Genomic DNA, 13,534 nt, shown 5'->3' with positions numbered 1-13,534 from the left:
CGGGAAAGCAGTAGCCTGCATTACAGCGTCGCCTTCAGACTACGCTTGACCGCGTAATGTACTTCCTTCCTGAGAGAGGCATGGGCCTACCTTCAGAAAAGACTTTTATGTTGTCTTTTATGCGTTGTCATCTTCAGAGATTTCAACTATATGTTAGTAGTCATCATCAGGTACGTCGTGTACCACACCACATCGGAGTTGATCGTGGGTGGTGGAGGTGCGCTATCTAAAAGCAAGAGCTGAGAGTCTTCCTAATGTTTTCAGTTACTTTTGCGGTTCCCGGGGGGGAGGGGGGGGGAAGTCTCTGCAGTAAATGCTGAGCATTCACCGATCTCTGATAAGTCAGGTCCCTCTGAAACACATCACATCACATTCCACTGCTTCACAACATCCCTTCTGCCACACAGCTAGTGTTGGAGTCCATCCTATGGACGTTCAACTCTGTCTTGGCCGTCCTCGAGCGACGTGAAACGCGTTCGCCATGGCAGAAGCACGGGAACCACTTGTACCAGCTCTTGGGGTGCAAGAAACGTTCCGCCATTATATGCGGTTGGCAACACGCCACCATCGCCATCCTCAGCTACGCGCCATTATGAGACGTCACCATTCTTCCTTCACCCGAGCTACCCAGACACAACGTGGTCTTATTCCGAAGCACAAGCCACATGCATTACCAGATATCCCAACATTTGCTCTGCAGCCTCCTGATGTAAGAATCAATTTGCCTGGTCTACCGGGAAAGAAAGATATACAAACACATGTTCTCCGCCAGTTCAGTCCTGAGTTACTAAACAGCACCGAAGGCAGAATATAGATTTTCACGGATGCATCTACGACATCATCCGGCTCCTCGTGTGCGTTTGTTACGCGTCCCGGAGGCGAATATCGAAAGAGCGGCACGACTTTCCAGGTGAATGTCGTTCAGGCGAACAGTCCCCCTGAAGTCGGCCCAGGACGTATACTAACCTCCCCCCCCCCGTCCCCCACTCCTTCCTGCATACAGTCCACTCTCCATCTGCCCACATCTGTACGCCGCTCATAGCCACAGTTGCTTGGCGGCGGAGTTATTGCGTGCAGTAGATCCTGTATACGTCACAAACCGAGTCAACGAAGGTCACTGTCACAATGGCTAAGGAAAGGGATGCAACATCCTTCTGTGGTGCAATTCACGGGAGAGGTTATCGCGATGACGAGGAGCTAAACGAGGTGTCTATAGTAAGTGAGCCATAGCTATAGTGAGCTATTGTAAGTGAGAACATTACTTCAGTTGTGCAATTACTTGATCAAGCTACATTATAGGGATTGTTACGTAGTCATTCTACTATCTTGAAATACACACTTCGCATTTAAATCCAATTATGGCATCAGCATATGGTCATTGAAACGACCTAATCAGGCCATGGCGAGTATCTTCGTAAATCACGCCTCCTCATGTAGGTAGTTAATGTTCCTCGCGCCTACAGTTTGATCGCCTGTGCTCTTCTGCGGTCGCCTGCAGTATGCTGAAGTTACCGATGCCATACCGCAATATTCCTTCGTGTTGCTTCGTGAGATGGCAGAACACAGGAAGGGTGGCTCACTTACTATAGACACCTCGTTTAGCTCCTTGTTTTCGCGATAACCTCTCCCGTGAATTGCATCACAGAAGGATGTTGCATCCCTTTCCTTAGCCATTGTGACAGTGTCCTTCGTTGACTCGCTTAGTGACGTACAGGATCTACTGCATGCAGTAACTCCTGCTTCGTGGACGTTTGCTCGTGATTGTCGGGCACCTAAATTTGCATCGGCGGCGTTTTGCTCCTCGTTTTGGACCGACAGTATAACTTCGACTTCCGGTACATCTGGTATACATTGGTTGTCTTCGACTGGCACAATGAGTTCTGCATGTGCTACATTCATTAGATTTAATCCTTCCTTCTCAGGTGCACAATATGGAGCTGACACCTCCGCTACCGTAGGAGTGTGCATCTCGTCGTAGTGGACCACATTCCGTGGCTCCTCAACATCGTCTGGATGACGGACGTCATGCTCTGGATCGCTGGATCTCAGATCAAAGTCCTTGAATGGACCACTCTTCATGCAGTCAAAAACTCTCACTTGATCTTTTGCGTTTATGAACACAACCTCGTGCCGATCAATGAAATTCCGTCCAATCAACATCTCATACTGAAGTACTTTGTCTTCGACAACGTAATTGCTTGAACGGATGCGAGAACGTCATCAACTGAAATTTTAAGTGTAGCTTTTGCCTAATGGCCTGCCACTCCGCCTGCCACTCGACCTCTTTCAACAGATCTGGAAGAATTGGCCTAGCGAGAGGCCCGTCATCTCTGGAGGTCCTGGCTTGCAGTAGTTTGCCTTAGCATCGAGTCTCGGGTAGCCTCTTGAATTCGCAGGTACTTGAGTAAGAGATCTACATCGCTTCGCTGTCTTGGTTGGTGGGCATCGTGTCCCATCGTTGGAGAATCTGTCGTTGAAACTGACCCATTACTTTGTAGTGTGGGCGGCATCGTCATTGTCAGTTTACAAAAACTTCATAGCCGTACGTCGTCAGTCGCTCGTGTAGCGACGGAGGGGCTGAAGGGAACTAATTCCACTTCTGAAAACTGTAACGGGGGGAAAAACTTCGAAGTGCAAGGACTTGTCCCCAGCAACAGAAAAACGAACAGCGTGGAGCCGAAGCACTTTTTCGAACGTCTTCTAGACGTTGCGGTTTATTTACAATATATACATTCTTCCCAAGGACATGGCATTTCATGGACCTTAGATTCCTTGAACCGGGACCGCAGCGAGCCCGGGATTGGTCACTTTGCCTCGCTCCCGGTCCTCGGTGTCTCGATGTCCGTCTCAAATTTTGGCAGGGAGCAGAGCGTGACAGGGAAAACTGATTCTCTCCTCACAACACAATGTGCTGTATTGTGCTCTGGTACGATAACATACTGTTTGTCTCACAATATACCCTGCTGAATGTATATCGATACTTGGCTGCAACATTGGATATCAATGCAGGTTACAATACACATTTTGACTTTTGGCCGTCATGAGACTACCTACGGCCGTACTTTGGCTATAATGAGACACTTGGGGATTAAAGGATTGTCGGCCGTAATAAGACTTCATCCGTAATGAGATACAATCCTTTTTTCCCACTTTGAGTAACTTGGGGTTGCCAGAGTTGAACAAGAAAACGTGCCTGAGCTCGAAAGCTCCGCGTATCACTTTGTAGCTGTTGTAGTATTCATGTTTGTCGCTGTTACTGCAACGTACAGACTCAAGCGTGCAATACCCGCTACATTTTGGTAGTAGGCTGGTATGATATTCGAATTAGTTTGAATATTTAATAAGTTCAAATAGCATTCTTCCGAATCCGAATCGAATATCGGAAATATTCTATCCGTATTCGAAATTTCGGATATTAGCACACCTCTACAAGTTATTAACAAAAAAGTGACAGCAATCGTATTTGAAAAGCCAGCTTTTTTGTATGTCCACAAACGTATAAAACTAAATAACAAGCATCTCTGTGATGTGCATCATGCGAATGTTATTTACATTGAAAATGGGAAGCTCATTCATATTCATTCGTATGTACATCAGTTTTCACCATTACATTTAATTATTACACAATGACATATGTAGCAGTTCTGTGCGCTTTCACTGTCAATGGTACAACATAAAATGAAGCTTGTTTGTCGTGTGTTGAATTTCGTTCTCGGATGCAATGATGGCTGTTTGGGCAACCAGTACCACTACATAAATTTGATGTTACCAGTCTCAGCCTTTGTAAGCAAACATGACCTCATGAATGCAGTAAAGCTCCTCATACTCGTGTAATTCTTTAGTGCAACTGAAAAGAAAAATATTTCAACACGACAGCTGCTGTTTATGAACATCTTGATCTACATGCTGGAAAACTTATTGCCACTGTCTTCCCTTTGCTCCTCACTCATAGACATCCTTACTTTAGTTAACACACCACGCAACCTGTCATATGTACCAGTAGCCCCCGGTAAGTTTTCGAAGGGTATGTGCTCAGATATTCCTTTTGAAAAGTTCTCCCGTGGTGGAAGCTTCTCGTAGCCACTGAAGCCTGAAATAATGGGAGTGCCTAAGGTAACGCTCTGGGAGAGACAAACTCTTGCTCCACTCTTCTTCGACTCTGGTACTGCATCTGCTGTATCTTCACTTTCCCATCCTAAATCATTGTCCTTGTGTGGTGATGTTTCACTGCTGTGAAGGCTTCCTGGTATTCTTGAAGAGTCTTCATGTGTTGTTTCTAGCACACTACTAGGAGGTGAGGGCATGACACATCCTGAAGGGGAAGCATGAAGTGATGCAGTGTCTTCTGAAATCAATATGGTAGTTTGTGTAGACGAGCATCCCTGGGCCTCTGTAAACCGTGGCACAATAATATAGCAGAATTTCATTTGTGTAAAAATACAGATAGTATTCTAATTAATTATTTTCACTGTACCAGAATTAAATTCCCAAAGAAACACTTCTCTTTACAAACACCTATAATAAACACAGCTGTAGCTAACACATTTTGCTGAAAATGGTTAAAAATTGGGCTGTTCGGTGCAGCATACTTTAAAAGCGATAAAACCCCCGTGCCGGGGAACAAGTCAACAGACAACACAACACACAGGCACAGCCTGTGCCTGTGTGTTGTGTCGTCTGTTGACTTGTTCCCCGGCACGGGGGTTTTATCGCTTTTAAAGTACATTTTGCTGTTAACACCAAAAGCTACTATTAGAAACTATTTTCTACTAAATGGTGATGTCGAGTTCTCCAGAACACAGAATGAAATTGCACAGAATGGCAGCACAACCATCAACAGGAAGAAGTGAATCAGCATAGACTCTGTTTTTGGCATTTTTCCGATTGTTTGGGTCAATCGCAAGGCACTTTATATGAAGTCTGCATACTTTCACTTTGGGTCATTCCATGCCTAATGTCCCAGACATTGCACTCGACCATACCCGCTTTCTTTCAGATAAATTGGGGTTGATTGTTCCCATGAAGCCAATGCTCTCCAGGCTGATTTTTGTCGCACCGTGGCCACCTCTTCAAGATTGCGATGGGACATGTGACTTACGTGGTGCAAAAAATTCTAAGAAAACAGTTTTTTGGCAAATTCCAACCAAATCTATTCTGAGTGCAAAGAGTGAAGGTTGATTGACATTTGTTATCGACAGCTCCGAGGAAACTAAAATTTTGAAAAATTTTGAATTTTTTTTACGGAACTCTGCAATTTTTTCAGAGACATTTAAACTGTTTAGCACTGTTGTCTAGGAGGCATAGAACTGTCCCAACAATTGCATTTGATAGTATGCCCCTCGAACATTCATTTTACAAAGTTTCATCGAAACACTTTTTGTTCTGGCAGCACAAAAAATTTTTGAAGTTGACCACCCCTGAAAGTCTGCTTTACCCCAAGATGCATCGCCACTGTTGCTGCCAAACCGATTTGTGATACCTTCCACCTTTCTGACCCGATAGCTGTACTCAAAGTTCTTAAGCAAGGGTTTCACTGGAAGTGATAAATTCTGTGAAAATGGAAGCGACAATCACCGGTGGGCAGAGCTCGAAACAAAGAGACTCTGCAAGCTCTGGCAACACACATAATATCACGCTAACCAGTGAACTTCAAATACTTCTGTGTTTGGGTGTCGCATTCAAGAGAAGGCTGTGGGACCTCACCCCTATGTCTGTGCTTCGAGGACTGTGACATATAGAATGGCTAGTTAGAGTACTTCAAGGCATATGGAACATCATCTGCCATGGAATGGGTGGCAAAGAACTAAGGCAGTGTCAATGATAAAAGTGGGGAAGATGTAGGTACCACTCCCAGCACCACTTACGCTGCCCGTTACTGCCAGATCAATTGAGCACAACCCAGTACATAAACATGTCTCGGTCACTGCAATACTGACTGAAGCATATTTTGGCAAGGCTGGAATGAGTGCAAATGAAAATATTCTCTTACTTGCTCCTCCCTATGGATAGAAGTCTGCTGGTGGCTCTCATGACAAAATATGTATAACAGTGCAAATTAGCGATTTTTGTGCAAAATAGCAAAGGTTTATGGAACATGCTCCGGCGCATTCCTTCCTCAGAGTGACACACTAGCAGCGAATGGGATCACACAGGCTTACAGCCATGTGCCTATGAGTAACGCAGTCACCTGTCTGCGAGTCCGTACGGTACCATTCGCAGCTAGTGTGTCACTCTGAGGAAGGAATGCGCCAGAGCGTGTTTTGTGAACTTTTGTCCAGCACTGTACAAGTGAAATACCAGTGAACACATGTTTAACACTGTAGGACATTCTTTGGATACTTGAGCAGTTCTACTTCAAGAAAGGGAGTCAGCACAACTTGAATTCACCAGGATATCCAAAAGTGAATGGATAGGTCAAATGTGTGAGTAAGATGTTACTAACTAAAAGGACGATACCAACGAAGAGTGAATGCGCGTATACCCGAACAAAGCTTGTAATACGTCAGCAAATAAAACATGACATGGGATTCTGGGTAAACCACAAAGATTCGTGACAACCTGTTTGAGGAAGCTGCCAGACGCAAAGCAAACGTCATATTCTCGAGGACACGAAGAGAACATAGTGTCTGAGCAAGAATGAAGGAAAACTTTGTGCCAGACTGACGTGCAGATGGGAAAACTGTCATCATGAGTGTGTTCCTGAGCAGACGTGACCAGCGAATGACCACTCAGCCTTGATAAAATGGACCATTTATAGATTGCTCTGAAGAGCTCATTCACCCCACTACATCCCCACTGTTGAAAACCTGAAGATCACAACAAAACTCAAAACTATAAGCACTTTGTGCTGTGAGAGATGACAACCTAAGTAAACAGGAAACAGACATTTGTAACATCAGAATGGCAGAATGCTAGTGTCAGCTAACTGGTACCAGTACAGCATGCACCATTCAATGTGCTTGTCTATGTGCATGTACAACAACCCAAGATACCTCAAAGTGGAATCTGAATAATGTGCCATATAGCTGCTGGAAGTAGTTGCAATACCAACATCTCTATCCCACAATCTTCCATAATCTGTAGCTGTATCACTTCAATGTAAAAGTTAGATAACAAGACAGAATATACTTGCCATTCCAATTTGTGCTAACATCCAGGTCTGAGTCAAGTTCCATGTCCATTTCAAGGGCTGCTTCTGGTTTTCCGACTGGTGGCGGTAAGGTTAGCTTTTTTCTCTTTTTAAATGGTGTTGCTTCCTGGAAACACACAATATATAAGCTATTAAAATCTTTTTTTGCCGAGCAAGCCCTACTGTGACATCCCTACAAAATCGTGAACGTCCCAAATATCTGGACATCCACTGGATATCTATGGGATATCCTGATAAAAATATGTGCCAGGTACATTTAAGGGATAATATGTGCTTTGTATGATTGAATATCCCATAAAAAGCACCCTGCAGATCCCAGGGAGATACATGGGAGATCCAGGAGACCCTAATGTAACATCCCATGAATATCCACGGGAAATATAACTCTGCAAACAACAGGCATCCCATGTAATACCCCGAAGTGGAGATTCACATTCTCTGGGATATATGTAAAAAGCCTAGTGATCTCCATAGGCCATCCAGGGGATCTTACTTTACCCCTGATGTAACGTCCCATGAATATCCTCAGGAGATATTTACATAGCACTTTTCAAGCACAGGAGAAACCTACTGGTTTTACAGCTCCACTCAGCCGGTAATCACGTTAGAAATGATAACCGGAACTAAAAACACAGTATTTGAGGGCAATGGATGTCAGGAATGTTGTTGGGCATACTTTGACTCTATGCACGTGCATGGGAATCGCGAAGACGCATCCTCGTCAGCATTACAAATGTTTTACACCCCACTACACTTAAAGAACGTGCCCCAACAATTTGTATTTCAGTATATGTTCCACCTAATTCGCAAATGGAGGTTACCAGCGACACGGCCGAGTGGGCTAAGGCGCCTGCTCGTTGGTGGTAGCCAAGGTCGTGCTGAAGACTGGGAGGTGGTGGGTTTGAATCCTACCGCCGGCGGTGCTGTCTTGAGATTTTCCCTGGGTTGTCCGAAGACTTTCCAGACGAATGTCGGCACAGTTCCCCGTGAAGTCGGCCCAGGACGCTACTAACCCCCCCTCCCCGACTCCTTCGTGCTGTCCTCTCTCCATCTGTCCACGTCTGTACGCCACTGATAGCCACAGTTGCTTCGCGGCGCTAACACGCAATCAAAAAAAAAAAAAATGGAGGTTGCTATGGCTGCTTGATGACAGTACATGCTGTGGTCAGCCTCAGTGCCCAAGAAAGGCAGGTGATATAGATTTCTATAGATTTCCAGCCCGGGCCCATCCCGTACCCGACTGTTTCCGCGCTCAGGCCCGGTACCAGCCCGCATTCTGCTCTGTGTTGTCGAGGCCCGGAGGCGCATTTGCAAGGGCTTTCGATTTCGCGTACTTTGAACGTCTTTGATGCTGAATCTAGTACGCGCAGTGGAGCCTAATCCCACTATATATGGATTTTCATGCGAAATATGCCGTAACGTGCCAAATATGCATTTATATACACCACAGAGCTCTTCTGATCGGTCCCAAAGCCAGACTAAAAGCGTGTTTTCATCACCCAGATATAAAACCATGTCCCGAAAAAAACATGAACATCCGTGCTCTATGAATGAGCGTTTGCAGCCCTACTGGAACACGTGAAACGAGTTATGCACTATTGCATTGCACGCCGGAACTGAACTTCGCACGAGCTCAGGTATTAGCTCTACTTCATGAAACTCATCAAGGCATCATCGTCAAGATCATGTTTCTGGTGGCCGGGACTTGACAAGGACATTGCCCGCTATGCACAGCAGTGCTCCACTTGAAAAACAGAACATGAACCTATCTCTTAGCCAGAGCTGAGCAAATGTTGGGAAAGACAACACCTTGACCATGGCTGTCCGACAGACCTCTCATCAGTTGCAAACAAATTATGTCAGATGGTAAAACAGAGCCACCTACTTGGTACACTGAAGTACTATCGTTAAAAAAAACTGGCAAGAAAGCCATATCAAAATATAGCATTAGATATTCTAAGAATTTTATGTCGTTTCTTACACATGATTAGTTGTAGAGCCTTGTTTTTCTCCATCCTACTGGTAGCACTATATTTAAGGCAGACGGGTAGAAATCCAGTGAACCGGTAAGGCAGGTCTTTCTAAAGATGGTTACAGGACTCTTCCATGCGTTTCTCTCGGAGTACACATGGTGTTTCTTGACAAAGCAAGCGCGAACTAAGTCGCACTAACAAACCACATTCTGCACAGGATTATGACATTGACTTTCGAGATGATGTAGTGTTACCCTTAGGTGAAGCCGCCTTTTCTTTCCGCGGTGGACTGGGAACACGAAGATCATTCTGATGAAGACACCAAAGCAACTAAAAACGTGACCTAATTTGTGTGCACCATTAAAAAAGCGACCCGTGACCTTCGTGAAGGAATATGACTTAGTGAAATGTGTTCTCCGTACGCGCTGTTTCGGTTTCACTATGTCTACCAACGTCGAGATTACGTCACGGTGACGTTTCTCGGGTAGACGTCTATTGACGGGCAAATACTTCCTAGTGATCATGGATGACAAATCTAAGTGATTTGAAGTCAGTAACATCAATGGTGTCTTAGAGTAAACTTTGGAGAAACCCCATTATGTTTTTGCCAGATTTGGTATCCCAAGATGTGTTGTGACAGATAATGAAACCCTGTTCAATGAACAACCATTAGTCATTCTTGCATTCCAACATAGAAGAGAACAAACAAAGAATAGAACAGCCCATGTCACCCAGGCTTCAAATGGTCTAGCAGAAAGAGTGGTACACTCTGCAAAAGAATGAATCACAAGCCAAATCAAGATCGCAGGCCGAACAATTCAAGAGAATCAGGTTAAGTGGCTTCTATATACAGACAAGAAATAGACTAAATCTGGCTTTAACACCGGCAATCTGGTTTTCACACGGAATCTAGGGAAGGGCATGCTATGGTTTCCTGATGAGGTTGTTGCTATATGAAGGAAATCTCGATGGTGAAGGTAGAGACGCCCATGGGTGAAGTCACTTGTCACCGGGATACAGGTACATGCATAAACCAATAGTGACTGCCGCAGATGAACCGGATACCAGTATGTATACACAATTTTAGACGTCCTTTTTGCATCTAGCAAAGAACTTGGGCTGGACTACAAGCCAGCCAGCAAGAATGTGGTGGCTACATGTAGCAGTAAGCTTACAGTGAACTATGTAGAAGAGGGCAGAGGAACGACAGAGCAGTCCGCGTGAGTATCGTGGCGTCGACAGCCAACGCTGCAATCGACGACTATGGAGACGCCATAGAGTTAGTAAGGAGGAGACACAGAATAAAATTAATTAACTGTTCTCAACAGAACCGAAGAGAACAAAAATCTGGATTCATAATATTGTTGACACTCAGACGACATGCTTTGCAAAGCACGCCCGCACACTGTAAGTTGGCGATAGCAGCGCCGCCGCTATATTTTCGCCACTTGCTCCGACAGCCGTCCCAAGGTGCAGACCCTTCCCTTCGTTCCAACACCCTCTTCTAGTTCACTGTAGTAAGGTGTATGGTGTACTTGTAACCCACCAAGAATAAAAGAAAATGTAGAAATGCGGCAGAAATCTTATATTTATGCAGCAAATTGGTACAAACACAGTGTTGTGTAGAAACTGAATGCAGTGCAATCCCATTAGTTTGAACTCTGGGGAGACCGAGTCTGTGTTGAATTAAACCGGAGTTTGAACTAAAGGGAGCTACTCTGGCAGCACATAGTAGCTGCGTCGCAGACTTGTCATTGCTCGCTAGGCCTTGCGGCATGTTCCCGGTCACGCGATGCGGGAAATATAAGGAAATGACGGAAACACGATGCCCGAAACGTTCCAAAAATATCTATCTACAGACAAGCATCAAAACATCGCAGAGCAGAAAACAATCTATTTTTCGCCCTTGCATTTGCTTCTACAGCCGCAACACAATTAACAGCGTTTGAAATGTTGAGAGAGAGAGAGAGATTATGGGTTTAATGGCACAAAGGCCATAGAGTGCCAAAACTATGGTGAGAGATGATTATGGGAGAGGTGATGATGGTGAGAGAGAGAGTGTGTGGTAGTTAAAAGCTATCTACAGGTATGAGCGAAATGCTGAGCCCAACCAAACCATGAACCCTGTGGACGTGAATATCGCTAACCCAATTTTAGACTATGTCGGCTATCCTCCACGCCCTTTTGTTGGTTGTGTTGACAACGAGAATGGTCTTGATCTTCTTCAAACAGCAAGGCTTACTTGCTGCCGACCACAAGTAAGCGGCATCGTTCCGCACATTAGCACACACCATTATGGTGATTTGCAGTGATGGCCACTAACTACTTCTACAGTAGTTTAACTATAACTACTAACTACTTTGCGATTGAGTAGTTTAACTAGTAGTTCAACTACTTTTCAGGGGAGTAGTTAAAACTACTTCTTTAACTACTGCAATGTAGTTTAACTACATCTATAACTACTTAACGTTGTCCATCAACACGAATCCCTTGTACTGCTCTTGGACATCTAAGTATGAATAACAAGCAATGATAAACTTTGACTCAAGCCATTGCTACGATCGTCAAATACAAAGCTTGCGACGAAATTCCTTCTGTGCCTACGCGATAAACTAAATTGCAGAATTATTTCACAGCAAATGAGGCTTCACTAGACAAGCAGTATTTATTTATTTATTCACATACCCCAAAGGCCATACCCTGGGGGACACCAGATGATACATGACAAAAGGACAAGGAATGGTTGTTCACGAAAGTGGACTGGAGGCGGTCAGTTAAGAACATATTAATCCAGGAGAGAACATGTGCATCAAGGCCTAGTTGTGAGAGTTTTACCATTAATCTAGCGTGCGGTACAGAATCAAAGGCTTTAGCAAAGTCCAGGAACACGGCATCTGTTTGAGTAGAACTGTCCATATTTGAGTGGAGGTCGTGGATAAAACCAGCTAGTTGTGTTTCACACGAGGAATTTTTACGGAAGCCATGCTGGCAGGGGGAAAAGTAAGCATTTGACTCTAGGAAGTTGATTACCTGCGAATATATAATGTGTTCCATGATTTTGCAGGGGACGCTGGTAATGGAGATTGGTCTATAGTTCAACCGTGAATGAGTGACACCACTTTTATGCACTGGTATTATCATTCCCCGACACCAGTCTTCTGGCAGAACTGAACTATTAAGTAGGAAGGGAGTTGCCTCATGACAGAAGCCGCCGATATTTCGAACAGAGACTGTTCTTTTTCTGGGCACAGTCCTCATCATTGGCATGGTATTTAAAGGGTTAGGTGTGACGTGTTTAAAGGTTCATGCGAATTGTCCCTTTAAACCATGCCAATGATGAGGACAGTGCCCAGAAGAAGAGCAGTCTCTGTTCGAAATATCGGCGGCTTCTGTCCTGAGGCAACTCCTTTCCTACGTCTCTACCGGTTCGCTGAATTTCTACCCATCTATGAACTATTAAGTGATTGTTGGAATATTGCAGCAAGAAATCTGCTCGAGTGAGCCTTTGTGTTTTTAAGAATTTTGCTGTTTATTCCATCGAAACCAGCAGAGGAGGAAACCTTGATGGAAGAGATAATCTTTTTACTGCCAGCAGGAGATATCGCTATCGGTGACATGCTATTGAAGATGGATGTGGGAGGCGCGGCAGGGGGAGTTGTGTCTTCGTTGGTGAACACGCTTGCAAATGCGTTATTGAAGATAAGAGAACATTGGTTATCTCTAAGAAAATTACCATCATGGTCTTTCAGTTGGATGTTTACCGATGGAGATTTTGGGTTTATAACTTTGTAGAATGCTTTGGGGTTGTACTTCAAGAGGTTAACGAGGCCCTCGCTATAGAACGTGCGTTTCGAAGAAGTCACCAATGATTTGTATTTCCGGGCGCACTCTTGATATTTTAGCAGTTATGATGCAGACTTAGAGCGCTTAGCAAGCCTGTACAGACGTTTCTTTTTACGGGCGAGCAGTTTGATTTCATGATTGTACCATGGGGCATGACAATGTGTCTTGATGAGAATGGAGGGTATATAGGCTTCAATAAGTGCATTGATCTTGAATTTGTATAAATACCAGTTTTCCTCGACTGTTCGTACTTCAAAATTAGCGAGAAAGTTAGCCAAGTAATTGGATAATTCAGAATTTATTTGGTCGTAGTTACCCTTATCGTATAATCTTATGCGTTTGCACGAGGAACGACGGGGCACGCTGGGGACAGATATTGTAAAGTGTAGTACTTTGTCGTTACTCAAGGCGCATGGAGAAAATACAGAACCTACTATATCTGGGTCGTTAGTGAGGATTAGGTCTAGGATGTTTGATGAGGTGGGAGTTACACAGGTGGGTTCATGAACCACCTGATGAAGGTCAAACACATGACACAAATCAATGAAAGAACGTTCTTCACTGCCAG

General features: G+C 44.5%; 1 protein-coding gene across 2 annotated transcripts in view; it reads right to left on the bottom strand.

Annotated features, from left to right (window-relative positions):
- Positions 1-2,682: 2,682 nt before the first annotated feature.
- The window catches only part of LOC135377673 (zinc finger CCHC domain-containing protein 8 homolog), a 32,114-nt gene continuing 21,262 nt past the window's right edge, over positions 2,683-13,534 (bottom strand). The window contains exons 13-14 of one of the 2 annotated variants that reach the window (XM_064610265.1): positions 7,133-7,256; positions 2,683-4,345 (exon numbers count right to left, since the gene is read on the bottom strand). In XM_064610265.1, the coding sequence (XP_064466335.1) occupies positions 3,900-4,345; positions 7,133-7,256 (570 nt within the window). In that variant the 3' untranslated portion in view covers positions 2,683-3,899. Of the gene's footprint in view, positions 4,391-7,132; positions 7,257-13,534 lie in introns of both variants that reach the window. The other variant, XM_064610264.1, reaches the window with a different exon arrangement.

The sequence above is a fragment of the Ornithodoros turicata genome, chromosome 1 (assembly GCF_037126465.1).
Source record: "Ornithodoros turicata isolate Travis chromosome 1, ASM3712646v1, whole genome shotgun sequence".
Taxonomy (NCBI): Eukaryota; Metazoa; Arthropoda; class Arachnida; order Ixodida; family Argasidae; genus Ornithodoros; species Ornithodoros turicata.
The sequence above is the reverse complement of the archived record's forward strand: the minus strand, read 5'-3'. Positions and strand labels throughout refer to the sequence as shown.